The sequence below is a fragment of the Dendrobates tinctorius genome, unplaced genomic scaffold, assembly GCF_039654945.1.
Source record: "Dendrobates tinctorius isolate UK_male_01 unplaced genomic scaffold, ASM3965494v1 ptg000005l, whole genome shotgun sequence".
Taxonomy (NCBI): domain Eukaryota; kingdom Metazoa; phylum Chordata; class Amphibia; order Anura; family Dendrobatidae; genus Dendrobates; species Dendrobates tinctorius.
Window position 1 is genome coordinate 34,147,121 of NW_027361673.1, and position 23,956 is coordinate 34,171,076.

General features: G+C 45.4%; 1 protein-coding gene across 2 annotated transcripts in view; it reads right to left on the reverse strand.

Moving 5' to 3' along the window:
* The window catches only part of CPNE4 (copine 4), a 662,462-nt gene that overhangs the window by 102,745 nt on the left and 535,761 nt on the right, over positions 1 to 23,956 (reverse strand). For both annotated transcript variants that reach the window (XM_073569453.1, XM_073569446.1), the window contains one exon: positions 13,580 to 13,639. In XM_073569453.1, coding sequence (XP_073425554.1) covers positions 13,580 to 13,639 — 60 coding nt within the window. The remainder of the gene's footprint in view (positions 1 to 13,579; positions 13,640 to 23,956) is intronic.

The window sequence follows — 23,956 nt, forward strand, 5'->3', positions numbered from 1 at the left end:
TGGGTGGAGGGTGGTGGGTTCAGCTTAGGGCTGGACAGGAGACAGGGACAGGGTGGAGGCTCAGGCAGGCACACCTTCAGTGTAAACCCTGGGTAGAGGGACAGACAGGGTTCCCCTAGTCTGAGGGACATCGCAGGGGTCCCGGGGTTTTTGCCTAAAGTAACCTAGGCATACCATGACATTATAGTCGGCCCAAATAATAAAGTGAGAAGAAAAAAAAAAAAAAAAAAAAAAAGGTATAGATAGGGAATATAGGGGTTACTTACAATGGATCCTATACTTTCCCTAACCAAGCAGCTGGAGGCTCTATCCATACAGGTCACTGAACTCAGGGGGGCGGTCCAGCAACAAGGCCTGTCAGCTCCTGCAGTACCTGCTGAGGCTGCAGCCAGGGCAGCTGAGCCCAAGTTTCCCCTTCCTGAACGATTTGCTGGTGATCGTGGTAAGTTCACGGTGTTTCGTGAATCATGCAAATTGTATTTCCGTATGCGTCCACATTCCTCAGGTAATGAGGCTCAACGCGTGGGCTTGGTGATTTCTTTGCTGAGTGGTGACCCACAGGCCTGGGCCTTTTCACTCCCTTCAGACTCACAGGCATTTGAATCTGTAGATTTTTTTTTCTCTGCTCTGGGTTTGATCTATGACGATCCGGATAGATTAAACTTAGCAGAGTCTAAGATACGCTCACTGCTACAGGGTGATCGACCAGCTGAGGATTACTGCACGGAATTCCGGCGCTGGGCGGTGGACACGCAGTGGAATGACCCTGCGCTTAAAAGTCAATTTTTGCATGGGGTTTCTGGAAGGGTTAAACAGACTCTCCTAATGTACGAGACTCCCGCCTCTCTGGAGGCTGCGATGGCACTTGTAGTACGCATAGACCGACGTCTCCGTCAGGGGGCGCTGGTTTCGTTGCCTCCGGGAGGTGGGGGAGTGGTCGGTGAGGTTGCCGCGGGTGAATCCGTGGAACCCATACAGATCGCTGGTATAGCACAGTCACCGAGTAACAAGCCTAAACGTCCTTGGCACAGAAGGCAGGGGCTCTGTTTTTTTTGTGGCAAAGGAGGACATTTTATTAACGCTTGCCCCCTGGTACCTAAGAAGGGCGCGCCGGCGGAAAACTGATAGGCTCAGAGGGTTTGGAGGAGTCTAGTCTGAGCCTTTGTGTATCCTCCGTCATGGTTTCCCAGTGTATGCTCCCTGCTAGGGTGGTACTTGGGGGGCAAATGCTCTCTATTACAGTATTTATTGATAGTGGCTCAGCTGCCAATCTCATTGATGAGAGGTTCGCGCATACAGCGGGATTTCCGGTGGAGAAATTGCCGAACCCCATCCGGGTGGTTACCATCAATGCTTCCCCGTTGTCTCAAGGGGAGATCACAGAGTGTGTGTTGGATATACAACTCCACATCGGAGTATTACACTCAGAGCGGGTAACTTGTAAGGTGCTTAGTAACTTACCGGCTCAGATGGTTCTGGGTTTTCCATGGTTGTCAATGCATAATCCTGTTATTGATTGGAAGACCCAGGACATAATTCAGTGGAGCAGGGAGTGTCAGGAGAGGTGCCTGGCTACATGTATTTCCGCTTTGACCCCCAGTATCCCGGAGCCGTTGCTGGATTTTGCGGATGTATTTTCTGAGAAGGGTTGTTCGGAACTACCACCGCATCGCTCCTATGACTGTGCTATTAGGTTGAAACCAGGGGCCAAGTTACCTAAAGCTAGAATGTTTAATATCTCAGGTCCCGAGAGGCTAGCTCTCAAGGAATACATTGCGGATAGCCTGAGCAAGGGTCATATTAGACCTTCCTCTTCTCCTCTGGCTGCTGGCTTCTTCTTTGTTAAAAAGAAGGATGGCGGTTTACGCCCGTGTCTGGATTTCAGAGAACTCAACCAGATTACGGTCCGTGATCCTTACCCTATGCCACTTATACCCGATTTATTCAACCAAGTGGTTGGTGCCAGGTGGTTCTCCAAACTGGACCTCAGGGGGGCGTACAATCTTATAAGAGTTCGTCAGGGGGATGAGTGGAAGACAGCGTTCAATACCCCTGAGGGTCACTTTGAGAGTTTGGTAATGCCGTTTGGGTTGACTATGGCACCGGCGGTCTTTCAACACTTCATTAATGATGTCTTCTCTCAGTTGTTGGGGAGGTTTGTTATAATTTATCTTGACGACATCCTCATTTTCTCTCGCGACCATGATACACATATAGAGCATGTTAGACAGGTTCTGCAGTTGCTCAGAGAGAACAGACTCTATGTTAAGCTTGAAAAATGTGTGTTTTTCGTACAGGAGCTACCGTTCTTGGGTTATATAATCTCCGCCTCAGGTTTTAAGATGGACACCGCAAAGGTGCAGGCGGTACTACATTGGGATCGGCCTGATAATCTTAAGGCGCTTCAGCGATTTCTTGGCTTCTCCAATTACTATAGGAAATTTATTAAGAACTTCTCTATGATTGCCAAACCACTGACTGACATGACTAAGAAGGGTACCGACTTTTCTGACTGGTCTGAGCCTGCGGTACAGGCGTTTGAATTCCTCAAGAATAGTTTTGCCTCAGCGCCCATTCTGGTGCAGCCCGATGTCTCCTTACCGTTTGTTGTGGAGGTGGATGCGTCGGAGGTTGGAGTGGGGGCTGTACTGTCTCAGGGCCCTTCTTGGGCCAAGTTGCATCCGTGTGCCTTCTTCTCCAAGAAGCTGTCGCCTGCGGAGCGTAATTATGATATTGGCAACAGGGAACTATTGGCCATCAAATTGGCATTTGAGGAGTGGCGACACTTCTTGGAGGGGGCTGTTCATCAGATTACTGTGATAACCGACCATAAGAATTTGCTTTATTTAGAATCTGCTAAGCGCCTGCCCTCTAGACAGGCTCGCTGGGCATTATTCTTCACCCGGTTCAACTTCACTGTTACCTATCGACCTGGGTCGAAGAATGTTAAGGCAGACGCTTTATCCAGGTGTTTTCCTGGTGGAGAGTTATGTGAAGAGCCGGTGCCTATTCTCCAAAAGGGTGTGGTGGTATCTGCCATCACGACAGAGATTGAGGCAGAGATTGCCGAGGCTCAGGAGGTAGTACCGCCGGGGTTACCTGCTAATAAATCTTTTGTGCCGCTACATCTACGCTCTAGAGTGTTGGGCGAACATCACGACACGGTACTGGCAGGTCATCCAGGGGTTAAGAGCACTCTGGAACTGGTATCGCGTCGTTTTTGGTGGCCTAAAATCCGGCAGGATGTGGCCTCATATGTGGCTGCCTGTACCACGTGCGCACGGGCCAAGACTCCTCATTCCCGTCCCGCTGGTAGCTTGCAGCCTCTCGGGGTGCCCAGTAAGCCATGGACTGAGATTTCCATGGATTTTATTACTGACTTGCCCGCCTCGGCAGGGAACTCGGTCATTTTGGTAATTGTTGATAGGTTCTCCAAAATGTCACATTTCGTTGCTTTACCGTCTTTGCCCAATGCTAAGACTCTTGCTCAGATATTTATTCGCGAGGTGGTCAGACTTCATGGTGTCCCGTCTGACATTGTGTCTGATCGAGGTACGCAGTTTGTGGCAAAGTTTTGGAGAGCTTTTTGTTCTCGCCTTGGAATCAAATTATCTCATTCATCGGCTTTCCACCCTCAGTCGAATGGACAGACTGAGCGGATGAACCAAAACCTGGAGCAATACTTGCGCTGCTTTATTTCCGACAATCAGGAAGAGTGGTCAGCGTTTCTTCCTCTGGCAGAATTCGCAATAAACAACCATTGCCAGGAATCGTCTGGGGAATCTCCTTTTTTTTGTGTGTATGGTCAACATCCTCAATTTTGCACCTTGCGTCAGGGGTGCTCAGTTGGCGTCCCTGAAGAGGACCAGTTGGGAGCTCAATTGTCGTCTGTTTGGAGGAGAGTCAAGCAGCGCTTGTTGAAGGTGGGTTCCAGGTACAAACGGGTGGCTGACTGCAGACGTGTGCCAGGTCCAGACCTGTGTGTGGGTGATTGGGTGTGGTTATCTACTAGGAACATTAAGCTCAAGATACCGTCACTTAAGTTGGGTCCCAGGTTCATTGGCCCATTTAGAATCTCCGCAGTGATCAACCCAGTGGCATTTCGTTTGGAGTTGCCGGCTGTGTATAAGATTCATAATGTATTTCACAAAGCATTGCTAAAGAAGGTCGTGGGTTTGGTGGATGGTTCCCCCGGGCCACCACCTCCCGTCTTGGTGGATGGCGCGTTGGAATTTGAGGTGTCCAAAGTGGTGGACTCTAGGGTTGTGCGTCGCACTCTACAGTACCTGGTCCACTGGCGTGGCTATGGTCCTGAGGAGAGGACATGGGTGCCGGCCTCTGACATTCATGCTGATCGACTGGTTACTATGTTCCATCGTCGCCATCCGGACAAGCCAGGTCCTCGACATGGTGAGGTTCCGGAGGTCCCTCGTAGAAGGCGGGGTACTGTCATGTCGGACACTGTTCACACCAGGGTGTCCGGCAGACAGCGGTAATACCCTGTTGGGTATTCTGTTCCAGTCGGGATAGGGTTAACCAGGTTGTCATGCTGGCTGAGGGCTGGGCCACGCCCTTGGTCTTTAAATAGTTCGTCCTGACTATGGGCGTCGCCGACTATAGCTTTAGCCTAGTGCTAGCAATACCGGTCAGCAGTGGTGGTGTTGGAGCGTCTGATATCTGGTGCAGTATATCCCTCAGTGGTTCTTTCTCCAATCTGTTGTATATATTTTTGGTTGCCCTTGCACATTATTGTATTCCCTTGTGTATTAACTGTGTGGTGTTTCTTTTACCCCTGTCCATACGTATTTGTGGAGTCTGGTGTCTGGTCCCCTCACTGGGTGGAGGGTGGTGGGTTCAGCTTAGGGCTGGACAGGAGACAGGGACAGGGTGGAGGCTCAGGCAGGCACACCTTCAGTGTAAACCCTGGGTAGAGGGACAGACAGGGTTCCCCTAGTCTGAGGGACATCGCAGGGGTCCCGGGGTTTTTGCCTAAAGTAACCTAGGCATACCATGACAATGCTGCTCCATAAAGATTATGGCCCCATAAGATGCCCCTAAAGGTTATGGCCCCATAAGATGCTACATAAAATAATATGCCCCATAAGATGCTCCATAGAATATGCCCCATATGCTGTTCCATAAAGGTTATGGCCCCATAAGATGCTCCGTAGAATAATATGCCCCATAAGATGCTCCATAAAGGTTATGGCCCCATAAGATGCTCCATAGAATAATATGCCCCATAAGATGCTCCATAAAGTTTATGGCCCCATAGGATGCTCCATAGAATATGCCTCATATGCTACTGCTGCTATTAAAAAAAATGACATACTCACCTCTCGTCACTGGGGGACAGGTGTTGGTCTCCTGAGCAGGCAGGGACATGGCGCGCTATGAGGGACAGGTGCTGGTGTCGCCGATGCTCAGGGCCCCAGCACTTGTAATATTCATCTGTCCCCGTTCCACTGCTTTGTGACGCTCTGTCTGCCGGGTCCTTTGTCAGTGACTGTTCAGGCAGAGGGCGCATGCTAACTACATCATCACGCCCTCTGACCTGAACATCACAGCCAGAGGATGTGGGAGACTGAGCAGCGCCCGGCGGTGGATTGGGGACAGGTGAATATAGCTCCCCCGTCCTCTTCATCATACTCACTCCCTCCTGGTGTGTCTCTGCAGCCCGTGCTTCTCCCATGGTGTCGGCGCCGCAGCTCTTCCAGTGTTCAGCAGTCACGTGGTACCACTCATTAAAGTCATGAATATGCGCATATTCATTACTTTAATGAGCGGTATAATGTGACCGCTGAACACAGGTGCCAGAGACCATGGGAGAAACAGGGGCTGCAGAGACCGCACCAGGAGGGGGTGAGTATGATCTGACACCCATTTCGCCCCCTTCCCTGCCGACCCCCGGGATGATGACTTGAGTATAAGCCGAGAGGGGGACTTCAGCCCAAAAAAATGGGCTGAAAATCTCAGCTTTTACTCGAGTATATAGGGTACATAATCCTAAAATACTATGTTACTAAGTAGGTGATTTGGTGCAACAGCCAGCAGTATTGTTCTGGGATGTACGTTTGTTAAATTTAACATTTAATTATTATTTTGTTTTGCTTTTTATTTTATGTTAATTTTTTAATCTACCCCCCCCGATATATTGGATTATTCCCAAAAGTGAGCAGTGCACCTATAACTGCTTCCTGTATTCAGGCGGCATGTATGGGTCTAACATTGGACTACTACAACAAATAAGGTTGCAAAATAAAGGAAGAATATCTTTATCAATGTGCACAGTTTCTGAGATGTTAAAGGAAGCCTGTCTTGTCTGATAATGTTACTGATTGCACATTCAAACTCAAAAAAACCAGACGTTTGAAACCAAATTATAAATACCCTGCTGACTGTCATTTGTATTTACCTGTGCACTGTTGCACCTTATATTTTGCTGTTCATCATTCACATAGAATGTCCTTTTGCTAAGCTTGCAGCCACTTGGCTGTTAATTCTATACCATACATGATTTACTTAGCTCCTATTTGGAGTTAATCTATATGTTACACTCTATTATGATATGAAATCTTCAATATGTGATGTGGACATTTTTTCACCTATGCATATGTGATTATATATATATATCATATTCTCGTTTTGTAGACCTCTTGGAGCTCATTCTGTTCATTTTCAGTCCCTTTTTTGTAAACGTAATTTTATTATATTTTTACTATGTAGTTAATAAAGATTTGTTTAATTTATAATTTGGTTTCACACTTCCTTTTTTTGGAGTTTGATATAGTTTTGAGGTTATTTCCTTTGTTTGTAACACCACAAAAAACAGAGAGAAAAAGGAAAATTGGACATAATTTCACACAAAACCCCAAAAATTGGCCGACCACACTTTCAGTACTGTGACTGGGCACTTTTCTAATGCTATTAACCTACAGTATATCTACAGGATAATAGCATTATCTGACCTGGTAGGTTTCCTTGAAATTTTTGGATTCTGGATGTTGCATTTGTTAAAAAATAATTATGGCTTCCCTGCCTGTGACACACAAGCCTAGGTTTCAGTATTCTTCTTTACTTGCACTTTAGGGCACAGAGTAATATACTGACTTACTAATTTGCAATTTCAGTGTGTTAAGATGAAAAAAAAAGGTTCTATTTAGGTGCTGTGCTGTTAATGCAGTATATGACAGATCAACAAAAATCACAGTCACGTAACAACGCAGGTAAAGCACTTTCTTATCGCTCGTGAATCTTTGGATTATTTTTCACAGACAACCACTCCTATTTTCAATGCGCAACACTAGTGCAATAATAAAACTATCCAATTTTGGAATTTTTTCCTGTTCCTACGCTATAAAAGCATAAAATGGCCCAGCTAAGCCAGATCTCATCTTTTATACTGGCTATGATAGACCCCCACTGATTGGCTATGCTAGATTATATGATGTAATAGCTGCAGGGCATTATAGGGAAGTCTGCCTGGCCACGCCTGACGTGGGTAGCCAGTTCTTTGACTCTTGAGCAGTGTGCGTGTAGGAGAAGAGGCCTCCGCCTAGTACCTGGGCTGGAACCGAGGGGACTGTCTTCCAGGTTCCTGGGGTATCTGTTTCCTTGGGAGCAGAGCTAGGGGATGGACTGCTGAGACTGACAGGGCAGTTGGGGAAGGAATCCAGAGAAGAGGGGTGGAGAGGGCCAGACTGTGTGAGTCAGCAGAACGAGGGAGAAGGAGGTGGAGACTTGGGGAAGGCCAGAGAGAGAGAGCCACAAGCAGCTTTCAGAGAGGAGAACAGCGACAGGAGGGAGACTCTTGGTGGACCGCAGGGAGATGGTGCTGAGCTTACCGACAAAAGAAGACTGCTGCCTCACTCCAGCTCTCGGCTGTGGCCTACTCACAGCTGTCCGCGGCCGATGCCACCTCACTCCAGCTCGCGGCTGCGGCCTACTCACAGCCGTCCGCGGCAAACGCCGCCTTACTCCAGCTCGCGGTTGCGGCCTCCTCGCTGCTGCCCGCAGCCACCACCGCTTCACTCTTGACCACGGTGGTGACTCCTCCTTTGCTGCCTGCAGCTGCCTCCGCCCCGCTCCAGTCCGCGGTAGAGACTGGGCCTGTGCCCACTGCGGATTCTCCAGTACGGCCTCAGACTGCGCCTTTGGCCTATCAACCGCCACTTATCACCGCAGCTGCCAGTCCCTGTCAGGGAGTTGCGGCCTCCCCTCTTCCACTTCCAGGCGGTATCCCGCTGCCTCCGCTGGGGGACATCCCGCCAAAGAACTCCACGGGCCTGTTGTGCCCCTACTCCTCCTGGGCGTCGGAATGCCTGAAGACTATGCCAGATCTTCAGCGGCTGGGCCCAGTGGCTGCAACGCAGACACACCATGGAACAGAACGCCGAGGGATGTCAGGACGGATAAGTGATACATAGTGACTAAGGACCCATAGTCGGCCATTCCGTGGCCATATAGTGACCGGTCTTTGCCGGACTAGTCGTGTTCTCCCAATCCTTATGTGTATTGGCTCCCTGCGAGAACAACTACTGTTATTGTGTTGGTTGCGTAACAATAGCCCTAACGGCATTTATCTATAAAAGTTAAAGTTTAAAGTCATTTCTGTCTCGCGTCTCGTCACTGCATCCTGCGTACCTGCTATTACCACATTTGGCGTAGTCAGTAGGATGCAGTCTCTGAGCGTGGACAGCGGCACCCCAGGCCAGAGCGGGGCCATAGACACAGCAAGCAACCAGGGACCCCGGTTCAGCATTTCTCTGGGGGCTATGCTAAACAACCTGCCCAGGTTCTCAGGCTCCAACACCATGCTGTGGAGCTGGGCAGAGCGAATGCGAGGCCTCTTCCGAATGCATCCGATGACCCCTGACCTGGAAGCTGAGGTAGCTCTCATGGCATTAGAAGGGGAGGCCCGGGATTCAGTAATGTTGAGGCCCCTGGGACACCGCAACATCTTTGCTAGGGTCTTGCGGATACTGGAAGAGACCAATGGGGATCCGACATATGTGGGAGAGTTGAGGACCCAGTTGATCAGTCGAAAGCTTACCGACAAAAGAAGACTGCTGCCTCACTCCAGCTCTCGGCTGTGGCCTACTCACAGCCGTCCGCGGCCGACGCCGCCTCACTCCAGCTCGCGGCTGCGGCCTACTCACAGCTGTCCGCGGCCGACGCCGCCTCACTCCAACTCACGGCTACGGCCTCCTCACTGCTGCCTGCAACCACCACCGCTTCACTCCTGACCATGGCAGTGACTCCTCCTTTGCCGCCCGCAGCTGCCACCATCCCGCTCCAGTCCGTGGTAGAGATTGGGCCTGTGCACACTGCGGATCCTCCAGTGCAGCCTCAGACTGCGCCTGTGGCCTATCAACTTATCACCGCCGCTGCCAGTCCCTGTCAGGGAGTTGCGGCCTCCCCTCTCCCACCCCCAGGCGGTATCCCGCTGCCTTCGCTGGGGGACATCCTGCCAAAGAACTCTCCGTGGGCCTGTTGTGCCCCTACTCCTCCTGGGCGTCGGAACGCCCGAAGACTACGCCAGATCTTCAGCGGTTGGGCCCAGTGGCTGCGACGCAGACACACCATGGAACAGAACGCCGAGGGACGTCAGGACGGATAAGTGATACATAGTGACTAAGGACCCGTAGTCGGCCATTCCGCGGCCATATAGTGACCGGTCTTTGCCGGATTAGTCAATATTCTCCCACTCCTTGTTTACGTGTATTGACTCCCTGCGAGGACAACTACTGTTATTCTGTTGGTTGCATAACAATAGCCCTAACGGCATTTATCTATAAAAGTTAACGTTTAAAGTCATTTCTGTCTTGTGTCTCGTCACTGCATCCTGCGTACCTGCTATTACCACATTCGCACCAGGCATTTTTTGTCCAATACACACAAATTGAACTGCAAATTGGTCAAAGTTATGGAGGTCCACAGGTTGGGCCATTTATATGGATACACCTGAATAAAACGGGAATGATTAGTGATATCAACTTCCTGCTTGTGGCACATTAGTATATGGGAGAGGGGAACTTTTCAAGATGGGTGGTCACCATGGCGGCCATTTTGAAGTCGGCCATTTTGGATCCAACTTTATGTTTTTCAATGGGAAGAGGGTCATGTGACATATCAAACTTATTGAGAAATTCACAAGAAAAACATTGGTGTGCTTGGGTTTAATGTAACTTTATTCTTTCATGAGTTATTTAAAAGTTTATGACCACTTATAAAATGTGTTAAAAGTGCTGCCTATTGTGTTGGATTGTCAATGCAACCCTCTTTTCCCACTCTTAACACACTGATGGCAACACCACAGAAGAAATGCTAGCACATGCTTTCAATATCCATTGTTTCAGATGCTGCACATCTCGTATCTTCACAGCATAGACAATTGCCTTCAGATGACCCCAAAGATAAAAGTCTAAGGGGGTCAGATCGGTTGGTGGCCATTCAACTGGCCTATGACGACCAATCCACTTTCCAGGAAACTGTTCATGTAGGAATGCTTGGACCTGACACCCCTAATTGATGGTATGGTGTGGTATATGGAGTACAAAGATAGGGGGGCCATTCTTCATCAATGGAAACCTCAATGCCACTGGATATCTGAAATTGCTACATGATGATGTGTTGTCCTCTTTATGCACTGAAGATGGCACGTTCCCAGAGTTTTTCCAGCAAGATGGTGCACCACCACATTATGGGTGTCAGGTCTGAGCATATACTGTAAATGGCCCACCCTGTATATATTTCTGGAAATTTGGCAGAAAGTTGATTCTCTGTAGATAGATTTGATCATCTATAATTGCTACCTTTACGTAATTGTCCAACCCATTAAAAAGTCTAGAAGCATGACCAGAGATATCAGCTAAGATAGAGAGTAGTCATTATTATTTAAATAGTAGAGAAAAGTAAAATCCAGAATGTGGACTCAACTCCTCTCTTGTACCGTGGGGTGCATAAGTGGTCACCCTTTAAAGAAATAGTATCATACCAAATAGAACAATATGTTTACAATTTCTATCTTCACAGTTGAGTGGCACATCTCTTGATGGTCATAGTTTTCATGGAAGGCACGGAAGTTGGGTGGCCATAGTTCATTTCATGAATCATGAACTAGCCTAATTGCTTAACAGTTTTTAGAATTTAATGGCAAAGACCTCTCCTAAAGTGTAACTGTCGTTTCAAGTGAACATAGAGCAAAATATCAGTGTATGTCTCTAGCTCCTCCCTTCTCTCCATAGATGTTTATGACCAGCAGATGTTATCTGATCCCTCAGTGAAATGAAAATCTGCATTCACTAAGACAGATTTTACCTGTGAGTAGAGAGTAATGTTCAGTCCAGAAGGAGAAAGCGGATTTCTCTGATAAGATACTGTATATCACAAAGTTTATCTTAATTTGATTCTATCATGTACAAAACTTAACATTGCAAATATACAGTTACGGGGGCATTATATATATATATATATATATTGTGGTGTAGTAACCACTGAGTCTGCTAGGGGACGCTGTGTGGATGTCCCAGGAGAAAGGATGAATGGCAGAATACGGAATGGCCGTTATGTATCCCAAAGTGGGTGGCTTTGGGATGGAGACTTATGTGTTGTTCAGCAATGATATTGCTGAGGTGTTGTTTCAATGTGTAAGGGAGACGTCTCCAGGTAACTAGAGAGATGGGCGGACCTGGTTACCTACAAACCCACCCAGGGGGTGTGTTTAAAGCACTGTTGTAAAGAGAGTGTAAATGCTTGAAGGACCCGGTGGGCGTGGCTATGAACCATATAATGTGGCCAGGGTAGGTCACAGGGGGTGAATGCTGGGACCTAGTTGGTCCAGTGTGGAAGGTCCCACTGAGATGGGGGTGTGTTGGGGTTAGGGTTGGAGTTAAAATTGAGGGGTTTCCGATGTTTAGACACATCGGGGCTCTCCAAACGCGACATGGCGCCACCATTGATTTCAGCCAATTTTGCGTTCAAAAAGTCAAAAGGTGCTCCTTCCCTTCCAAGCCCCGACGTGTGCACAAACAGTGGTTTACCCCAACATATGGGTTATCAGCGTACTCAGGAAAAATTGCACAACAACTTTGGGGGTCTGATTTCTCCTGTTACCCTTGGGAAAATAAAAAATTGGGGGCTAAAAAATTATTTTTGTGGAAACAAAAAGATTTTTAATTTTCAGGACTCTGCATTATAATCTTCTGTGAGGCACTTGGGGGTTCAAAGTGCTCACCAGACATGCAGATAAGTTCCTTGGGAGGTCTAGTTTCCAAAATGAGGTCACTTGTGGGGGGTTTCTACAGTTTAGGCACATCAGGAGCTCTGCAAATGCAGCATGATGCCGGCAGAACATTCCATCAAAGTCTGCATTTCAAAATGGCGCTCCTTCCCTTCTAAGCTCTCCCATGTGCCCAAACAGTGGTTCTGCCCCACATGTGGTGTATCGGTGTACTCAGGACAAATTGCACAACAACGTTTGTGGTCCAATTTCTCCTGTTAGGCTTGTGAAAATAAAAAATAGCGGGCTAAAAAAATCATTTTTGAGGGAAAAAAATGATTTTTTATTTTCACTTCTCTTCTTTATAAACTTCTGTGAAGCACTTGGGGGTTCAAAGTGCTCACCGCACATCTAGATAAGTTCCCTGGGGGGTCTAGTTTCCAAAATGGGTCACTTGTGGGGGAGCTCCAATGTTTAGGCACACAGGGGCTCTCCAAACGCAACATGGCAACCGCTAAATATTCCAGCATATTTTCAATTCTTCTGAACCATGCCGTGCACCCAAACAGTGGTTTATGATCACATATGAGGTATTGGTGCACTCAGGAGAAATTGGTCAACAAATTTTAGGATCCATTTTATCCTGTTGCCCATTTGAAAATAAAAAAATTGATGCTAAAATAAAATTTTTGTTGGAAAAATTAAAATGTCCATTTTTTCTTTCCACGTTGCTTTAGTTCCTGTGAAGCACCTGAAGGGTTATTAATCTTCTTGAATGTAGTTTTGAGTAGCTTGAGGGGTGCAGTTTTTAGAATGGTGTCACTTTTGGGTATTTTCTGCCAGATAGACCCCTCAAAGTGACTTCAAATATGAAGTGGTCCCTAAAAAAATGGTTTTGTAAGTTGTGTTGTAAAAATGAGAAATTGCTGTTCAACTTTTAACCCTTATAACTTCCTAACAATAAAAAATTTTGTTTCCAAAATTGTGCTGATGTAAAGTAGACATGTGGGAAATGTTATTTATTAAATGTTTTGTGTCATATAATTCTCTTGCTTAACAGAATAAAAATTCAAAATTTAAAAATTGCGAAATTGTCAAAAATTTTGCCAAATTTCCATTTTTTCACAAATAAATGCAAAGTTTATCAACCTAAATTTACCTCTAACATGAAGCCCAATATGTCACGAAAAAACTGGGTCATGAAGGGGTTAACCCGGCTACACAGGACTTGAACATTGTTTGCTTACAGATTAACCCAATATCTGGAGATAATGACCAATGCTGGATGTGATTCGTTCCCTTAATACTAATATGCAAATAATTTAAAAAATATATACTCTTGCAAAATAAGCTACTTACTGTAAACTGTATTTGACATCCACCCATGATATAGTCTAAGAATGAATGCATTTTATGGATCTGGAAGACAAAAAAAATAAAGTTTTAACAGAGTGAGTTACCATGTAAATATGATATACTGTGAGTACGGAAAGTATTCAGACCCCTTTAAATTTTTCACTCTTTGTTTCATTGCAGCCATTCGGTAAATTCAAAAAAGTTCATTTTTTTCAATAATGTACACTCTGCACCACATCTTGACTGAAAAAACAGAAATGAAGACATTTTTGCAACTTTATTAAAAAAGAAAAACTGAAATGGGTACATCTCTCCTTTATGTATCTTGTTATATCTAAAAAGGGGATATAGTACAAAGTTGCTGCTTAATTACTTGGCATTGCCAACATCTCATACTCTTCTGCTGTTTTCTGATCAGCAGCCCCTTCATTGTTTGCCAGGAACTTCTATGTTCATAAGTAGACAGACACACTGATTTTTGATTGGCCTTGATTCATCTCTTTCATTTTTTTAAGTCACTTTCCTTTTTTTTGTCTTCTGGTATTAGTTGCTGTTTCCTTCAAAATGGTGCACAGAAATCATGAATTTTTGGCACTGTCAAAAATGGTCATTTTTTCTGTCTTGAACCGTTTTTGTCACTTTTTACCAAAATGGTTCAAAAAGTGCACCAAAATACATTAAAATAAACCAGGAAGAGGGAGTAGTGGAGTGACGTTGCATCAAATTTTGCAACTTTTTAAAAAGTTGCAACTGATGAATCAGGTAAAAGCATCTGGGACTGATAAACTTTGCCAACAAAGTAGAAAACTAACAAAACAAAAAACAGGTAAGAATATATGCAATAGATTTTTAAAAAGAAAGCACAAATAGAATAATGAATTGGGTGCAAAAAAAAAATACAAAACTAGACAAAAAAAAACAGGCACAAAGGAAATGATGTATTGGGGTCATTGCCTTTTATTTCAGAGTATCTACTGAGTAAAAATGGCAAATAGTCATATTCATGCTTAGGAAGTTAGGTGTCTCACCAGTTCCTTTTTTATATCCTTAATTTGGAATCAACCAATTATGCTATCATGAAACATAAGGCAGGAAAAGATTGGCAGGAAAAAGGCATCTGGAAGATTCCATGGGCTTGTGAATTACCTGATATTAATATGATAGCATTGGTCTGGGCTATGCTTAATCATGTAGTTAGACGATATTTACGAAATCAGCTTCACGTGGAGAGATTGTAAGGTGTTTCCATGAAGAGTGGAGTCACACTCCACAGGTCAAGATAGCAGAGCTCACTGATTTCATGCACAACAGAGTTAACGCTTTGTTGGAAGCAAGCTGTAGAACAGCTACATTTTAATAAGCATATTTGGCATTTGTGGATATTGTGAAATAAAGGACAAGGTCCCAAAATCAGAGTGTCTATTTACTTGTGAACTCAGTCCTGTTCTGTCACTACAATACTTACAGCTGTGCCTGGCAAACAATAAAGTGGATGTGAGCTCTCCTGATCGTGTAGGAGCCATCCCTTACCGGTCTGATCTTTTTATTGATACGTAAACTTTTTGCTCAGCAGTCCTCAGCACTTTTAGTACATCTGACCCCTCCAGGATGCATAGAAATGATCTTATTGGAGCATGCAAGCAAGAGAAGGACATTTTTTGTTAATATTCATGCTTGTGTAAATGATGACATCGAAGTCATAATGGCTTTATGTCCCTTGAGCTTATGTTTATCCTCATGTATATCAATGTCAGATTTGCAGTACTGTAACATAACAGTTGTGTAATTTTCCATTAAGTCCCCGATCCAGCATTGTTTTTATTTCACTGCTGAGGTAGTGCTTCTAATCTGAGGTTCTTGACTCCAGTCTTATACTCGTCCTCCACTGTCTTCGCCTTCTATCACCGCCGCTATTGTCGGTCTCTGGCAGTTTGTGACCTGTAGGATCACTCCAGTGTTTCATGAAGTGAGCCAGAACTTAATACAAGTCAATGAGAGCATCGTTCTGGCTCTCACTGTCACGCTCGTGCCTTGGCTGAATGGCGCGAGCCGGGGGTTGTGGCCCCACTGTGCCACAGACCAGACTACCCTGGATGGGGCGTGACTGCGACAGCTACCTTGGTCTTCACTGGAGCCTCTGATGGTGAGGTCAGGCTTGTGTGGCAGGTAGCTGCCGGGTGCCACTCCAGGGTGGTGTCTGGCTGTGGCTGCTGATCCCACTCGGGAACAGGACACCTGGACAGGTGCGAGTGACAAGCAGGCTGAGACACTGGGCAAGCAGGCACGGCTTGGTACACTGGCAGGCAGGCACGGCTTGGAGGCACTGGGCAAGCGGGCACGGCTTGGAGGCACTGGGCAAGCGGGCACGGCTTGGAGGCACTGGGCAAGCGGGCACGGCTTGGAGACACTGGGCACGGCTTGGAGACACTGGGCACGGCTTGGAGACACTGGGCAAGCGGGCACGGCTTGGAGACACTGGGCAAGCGGGCACGGCTTGGAGACACTGGGCAAGCGGGCACGGCTTGGGGACACTGGGCACGGCTTGGAGACACTGGACACGGCTTGGAGACACTGGACACGGCTTGGAGACACTGGATAGGTAGGTGACAGCTTGAGACACAGGGCAAGCAGGAGTGGTATATGAGAGAACAGGTTTGGACCTGTTCACACCGGAGATGCAGGTATGGATATAGGCAGGAAGGAGTGGTATATGAGAGAACAGGTTTGGACCTGTTCACACAGGAGATGCAGGTAGGCAGAGCCGCAGGAGTGCAGAGCAGGCAGAGCCGCAGGAGTGCGGAGCAGGCAGAGCGGCTAAGGAGCCGTGCAGACAGAGCGGCTAAGGAGCCGTGCAGATGCACAGATAAAGCTGCGAGGGTGCAGATGCACAGATAAAGCTGCGAGGGTGCAGATGCACAGATAAAGCTGCGAGGGTGCAGATGCACAGATAAAGCTGCGAGAGTGCAGATGCACAGACAGGGAGGACACAAGGAAAGACACGGCAGAGAAGGAACCACAAACAAGGAGACTGACAGACAGAGGTAAGACTGAGTTCAGACCGAGACACAGGGACAAAGACACAAAGACCAGGATATTCTGCCTCCTGGCAGGCAGACAGAGTACGGACAAGGTACAGGGAACAAGATTCAAGGGCCAGGATATTCTGCCTCCTGGCAGGCGGACAAGGTACAAAGCGAGACAGAGTATTCCTACAGAGAAGGAGATACACAGAACAGGGCCTGACTAGTTCAGCAGCAAGGAGCTAACTGAGTTTAGACATTGCACAGGCAATGTTTCAGTGGGAGTGGCGAAACTAAATAGTCAAGGGCTCCAGGTGATTGGTCAGGGACAGATTACCCAGGTGCACCCAGACTGCATAAGAACCAGAGAGTTCAGGCGCCGCCCCCCTATACACACAGTCAGGAAACATGGAGAGCAAGCAGGAAAACAAGAGGCATAGCACATGGAACTCAGGGCTGGCAACAGACAGATTTCACAGCATGGCTTGAAGCAGAAAGTAAGTTGGTGTGCGGGGGATGGGAGGCCATGCAGTGACGCCATCAAGGTTGTTACACTCACAAACTCTTAGACTTGCATTGAGAGCTTGTGACGTAACTTGTGACTTCCAGCCAGTCAGGATTTGCTGTCATAAGATGCGCTGAAGAGGCGGCGAAAAAAAGTTGAAGTAGGTGAAGGGTAATTATAAGACTGGGGTGAGAGACCTTATATTAGAAACACCACTCCAGCAGTAAAAAAAATAAAGCTGTAATGATGTTCTCTGGCACGCAGGTCTAATGACACTAGGAAAACTGGGAACTGCACCTGGGCAAAAGGCATTAGAAGGGCAGAAGACTGCGGTGGAAAGCAGAGAATAGTGAGATTTTGAGATTTCCTCTCAAGCAGCCGATGTCACAGGGACAGAGTGATGCAGGTGAGATATAAGGAGATGAAGTGAAGAAGCAGAGTTATCTTCCTGGCAATATCCTGTCCATAGCCTGGAAGAGGTCATTTACATAAACTGATTAAAGATGATTTATCATCAACAAAGCATCTGATATGAGGCAAACGGGTATCACTCTTTTCAGTGGTCTATAACTTGTATGCCCATGTTAATCAAATAAATAGTTCAAATGTGGCCACAGATTCCCTTTAAACTAAACTGTATACACTTAATTTCATTTTTATAGGGGCTATATTCTCTATATAAATGTGTTGGCAGCGGATTATTCAGGATACTCTCCAAGCATGTGACAACAGAGCTTCTTTATTCAGGAACAATTAGGAATAATATATGATAAGCTTAATAGATCAGGAATAAATCATTTGTGTGTCTCTATCTGTGCAGCATCTGCAGCAGGCTGCTTCTCTCATACACAGTCACAGGAAATACAGTCACATGCTATTCCTGTGTGAGCCTCTGGGAGTTTTTTTGTTCTAAATTTATGAACAGCATACAATGGATGGAATGGCGTTGTTGCACCAAACATATTCCAGCAAAATGTTTATGCAGTCTAATTGTAAATTTGTGAGTGACAGACTGGCTTTCTGTAAGCTTAAAAATATTTTCACCAGATGAATGAACATTTTGCTTGTGTATCAGGTGATTAACACACAGTTTAGATGTAGCAAAAATCAGTTTCCGATGTTCGGCCGCAGTGTAACGGGATCTTTAAGGGATTGTCTCAAGTTTCAGTGTTATCCCCTATCCCCAGGATAGAGGATAACTTTCTGATCACTGAGTTTAACCGCCATTGCACCCACCGATCCCGAGAACCAGAGCAGAGCTGCTCCATTCATTATCAATCGGAGTGCTGGAGATTGCCCAGTACAGTGCTCAGCTGATCTTTGGCGTTCCCATAAGAATCCTAACCTGGCTTTATGGGCATGTAGGTCAAAGGATGCTAAATAAAACGATACATTGATATCTGTGATCCGATGTCTTATAAGAAAGACATGGATTTCTCTGGAATATGTAAATGAGCTGTTACAGACTATGGGCCGATCACTGATCTGCATGAGAATCTGCCTCCAGAGATTTTAAATAAAATGAGGCATTACCTGTATGATGTGTAATGGCCGCTCTCTGCTCTCACTGCAGAGTTGTGTGTGATTATACCTGACACATCTGCAGGTTCCTCTCAACTTCCAGCTCACAGGCAGACAGGGGCTGCAATATTGTTACAATACAGCAGAGCTGTGGGAGAGTTGCAGAAAATGTGTTTATAAGGAGACAAAGTTCAGTTCTACTGTCCTGTGTTTGTTACTTGTCTCACACTGGTATCTCCCTCTTTTATTTAAAATACTCTCTGTAGCAGATCCTCATGCAGATCAGTGTCCAGCCCATAGTACTTAACAGCTCAATTACATATAAGATATCTCTGGAATTAGTAATCGTATCACAGATATCACAGTATATTTTATTCAGTCTCCTATGACCTACATGCCCATGTAGATGGCTTAGGAGGGTTGAACCTACTAACAAATTCCCCTTAATCCCTTTCTGACATTTGACATACTATCCCGTCCATGTGCCCTGGGAAAAATTATAGCTTTCAAAATGTGGTGATGCAAAAACTATTTTTTGCATTAAAAAGCGTCTTTTAGCATGTGACAGCTGCCAAACATAAAAACCTGCTATAAATAGTAAATCAAACCCCCCTTTATCACCCCCTTATTTAGGGAAGAATAATAAAATTAAAAAAAGTATTTATTTCCATTTTCCCATTAGGGTTAATGTTATGGTTAGGGCTAGGGTTATGGTTCAGATTAGGGTTAGGGGTGTGTTGGGGTTAGGGTTGGAGTTAGAATTGGGGAGTTTCCACTGTTCAGGCACATCAGGGGCTCTCCAAACGCAACATGGCGTCTGATCTCAATTCCAGCCAATTCTGCATTGAAAAAGTCAAAAGGTGCTCCTTGCCTTCCAAACTCTGCCATGCGCCCAAACAGTGGTTAACCCCCACATATGGGGTATCAGTGTACTTAGGACAAATTGCACAGCAACTTTTGGGTTCCTGTTTCCCATGGGAAAATAAAAATTGGGGGTGAAAAGATCAATTTTATGGAAAAAAAATGATTTTTTTATTTTATGGCTGCACATTATAAACTTATGTGAAGCCCTTGGGGGTTCAAAGTTCTCAACATACATCTAGATTAGTTCCTTGGGGGGTCTAGTTTCCAAAATGGTGTCATTTGTGGGGTGTTTCCACTGTTTAGGCACATCAGGGGCTCTCCAAATGCTATATGGCGTCAAGCCAATTCTGCGTGGAAAAAGTCAAATGGCACTCCTTCCCTTCTGATCTCTGCCATGCGCCGAAACAGTGGTTTTCCCCCACATATCAGGTATCAGCGTACTCAGGACAAATTGCATAATAACTTTTGCGTCCAATTTCTCCTGTTACCCTTGGTAAAATAAAAAAAATTGGACCTGAAGTAATTTTTTTGTGAAAAAAAGTTAAATGTTCATTTTTTTAAACATTCACAAAATTCCTGTGAAGCACCTGAAGGGTTAATAAACTTCTTGAATGTGGTTTTGAGCACCTTGAAGGGTGCAGTTTTTAGAATGGTGTCACTTTTGGGTACTTTCTATCATATAGATCCCTCAAAGTGACTTCAAATGTGATGTAGTCCCTAAAAAAATGGTGTTGTAAAAATGAGAAATCGCTGGTCAACTTTTAACCCTTATACTTTCCTAACAAAAAAAATCTTGGTTCCAAAATTGTGCTGATGTAAAGTAAACTTGTGGGAAATGTTACTTATTATGTTTTTTGTGTGCTATATCTCTGTGATTAAACCCCTTCACTACCAAGGGTGGTTCGCACATTAACTCCCTGGCCAATTTTTAGAATTCTGACCACTGTCTCTTTATGAGGTAATAACTCTGAAATGCTTTCATGGATCTCGGTGATTCTGACATTGTTTTCTCGTGACATATTGTACTTCATGTTAGTGGTAAAATTTCATTCAAATAACTTGTGTTTATTTGTGAAAAAAATGGAAATTTGGCAAAAAATTTTAAAATTTTGCAATTTTCCAACTTTGAATTTTTATGCCCTTAAATCACAGAGATACGGCACACAAAAAACTTAATAAGTAACATTTCCCACATGTTTACTTTACATCAGCACAATTTTGGAACCAACATTTTTTTGTTAGGAAGTTATAAGGGTTAAAAGTTGACCAGCGATTTCTCATTTTTGCAACACAGTTTTATTTTTATGGACCACATCACATTTGAAGCCACTTTAAGGGGTACATATGATAGAAAATACCCAAAAGTAACACCATTCTGAAAACTGCACCCCTTATGGTGCGCAAAACCACATTCAAGAAATTTATTAACCCTTCAGGTGCTTCACAGGAATTTTTTGAATATTTAAAAAAAATGAACATTTAACTTTTTTTCACAAAAAAAACTTCAGATTCAATTTTTTTTATTTTACCAAGGGTAACAGTAGAAATTTAATTGCAAAAGTTATTGTGCAATTTGTCCTGAGTATGCTGATACCTGATATGTGGGGGGGAACCACTGTTTCGGTGCATGGCAGAGCTCAGAAGGGAAGGAGCGCCGTTAGACTTTTTCAATGCAAAATTGGCTGGAATTCAGATCGGACGCCATGTCACGTTTGGAGAGCCCCTGATGTGCCTAAACAGTGGAAACCCCCCACAAGTGACCCCATTTTGGAAACTAGACCTCCCAAGGAACTTATATATGTAGTGAGAACTTTGAATCCACAAGGGCTTCACAGAAGTTTATAACGTACAGCAGTACAATTAAAAAATCATATTTTTTCCACAAAAATGATCTTTTCACCTCCAATTTTTATTTTTCCAAAGGTAACAGGACCCTAAAAGTTATTGTGCAATTTGTCTTGAGTGCGCTGATACCCCATATGTGGGTGTAAACGACTATTTGGGCGCATGGCAGAGCTCAGAAGGGAAGCAGCGCCATTTGACTTTTTTGGCTGGAATTGAGATCGGACACCATGTCGCGTTTGGAAAGCCCCTGATGTACCAAAACAGTGGAAACCCCCCACAAATGACACCATTTTGGAAACTAGACCCCCCAAAGACTTATCTAGATGTGTGGTGAGAACTTTGAACCCCCAAGGGCTTCACAGAAGTTTATAACGTACAGCCGTACAATTAAAAAATCATATTTTTTCCACAAAAATGATCTTTTCACCCTCAATTCTTATTTTTCTGGGTCGCCCTCTCACACCTAGGGCAGCGGGGTACTTGGTACCGGGCCGGTGTCAAGGCGGGAATGTGTCACAGCAGCGGTGACCCGGTCTGTGGCCCTGGGCGCCCAATATCAATGGCGGTGATGTTAATGGTGTTAAAGTTTATTTGAATAGTTTGTGACGCCACCCGTGGTGTTGGGCAAGTAAGATGTTGAGCCAACGCTTCATGCAGATCCGCTGGGACTGATGGTGTGGTGCAGCAAAGATGGTGTAGCTCCCCACAGGTGGAGCTGTAGTCCCAGGGCAGTGTAGGTGCAATGGATGAGGAGAGGCGCAGAATGGTATAGATGTTGTTACCCAGGTGTAGCGGTGCTGGAATAACTGGAGGACACCAGGGTGTGCGGTTCCAAGGCTTTACTCACTGTTTGCAGTTCACACACACGCCTGCCTCCGTACTGTGTTCTCCAGGTCAGGGCTCCAGCCAACCTCCAGGCCAGATAGGGTTCTCCCTTCCACACTCCGCCAATATGTACCTTCACTGAATGACTCCTCCAATGCGCCTTTAAGTGCAAAGCACTCCAGTACTTAGTTACCCTGGAGTGCCTCTCTCAAGGTGTTCGTAGTCTCTACTTGTATGACAGACAGCTGTAGCCTGCTTCAGGGACTCCTCACTGCGTCCCGGCTTTCTATTCAGTTGCTGTTGTGTCCCAAGTCTATGATGGGAGCAAGGCGCTAGTGGCTCACTACTCCTCCGGTGTCTGTTGCCGGACATAAAGATCCAATCAACCTCGAGGACCGGGCCCCAGCCTTTGCGCTCTGGACTGGAAGGGTTCTATATCTTTCTTCAACCAGCTTCCCACCGTCCTTCTATTATCCTTCGTTCCGATCTGTTCTCTCTCTTTTATGGAAGGTTAGGTTATCAATCTTATCAGTCTCTTTCTGTGGTCTTTCTCGTGCCAGCAGCCCAGATCACTGGGACCTGTTGCAGCACATCCTTCAGACACCCATCTTCACTCCTCTCTCTCTCTCTCTCTCTCTCTCCAACTAACCAACTAACTCTCACTCCTCCCACTCTTTTGTATCATCTCACTCCACCCGCCACCCAGCACATCTCGTGTTATGAAGCAGGGTTCCACGAGCGGTGCTCTGCTAACCCCAGCCTGAAGCTGTTAGGTGGCCCCACTGAACTATCCTGTGTGTGGAATGCAGGTGTGGAGCGTGGTCAGGAGTTCCCACCTTACCTGGATGGAGGGGCACTACACCTTAGGAGAAGGTGCAGTACCTCTGTGGCGACTGAAGCCTCAGGGGCGCCACATACCCCTAGTTAAACACAGCACGTCCACCGGCTGCAAGATAGCAAAAGGTATAATACAGGAACACACAAAAATTTTAAATGCTGTTCAACAATACTTATCTAATCTTCCTAATGTAGGAGGTACATTTCTTAAACATTACAAACAGGCTAACTTCCTATCTTAGTATCAAAAATTTACTTAAGTGCAATTCTTAATTCAAAGTGCTATATTCAACACATTTTCTTTATTACAATTATTCTTTTTTTTTCTTCTTTCTTTTCTCTCTTTCTCTACTGGACGCAAGACACCGACCATCTGCACTTGGCCTGTCACCTGTCACTTTCAATTCTTCAGTCTTTATTCAATTCTCACATTCTATTCTAATTCTCTGTATCAAATATTCTATACAAGACATTTATTTTTCATAAGACACAACATTATCAAATACGTTATCATAAAACATTCAAAGATTCTTGCAAAGTGCTGAACACTGCTCCCAGTCGGGATTTCTTGCAGTGTCCCTTGAGGTAGACATCATTCTTCGAAAAGTGTCTTTGTGTAACCATTATCTTCACAAAAGGGTCCTATATGTAAAACCAAGAAAGGGCACCTAAAGAGGTTCAAACTATGTACAATAAAAGTTTTGGACCAATCAGCGTCTATGATCTCTACAGTTCCATTTCAAAAACAACGCTGCCAATCAAAAACTGGGCAACATGATGAACAAAAAGACAAAGGCACAACTGGTGCAACAAACCCTCCTGGGTAACGAGATTTGGAAATTGTAAAGTGTAATTCTTAGTGCTGATCCCCTCCTGGGGTTCTGGAAGCTGAACCATCACCATATTCGAGATAATCATTGACCATTTTTAGGTAGTCCTCTTCCCACGGTGTCAAGCCAGAGA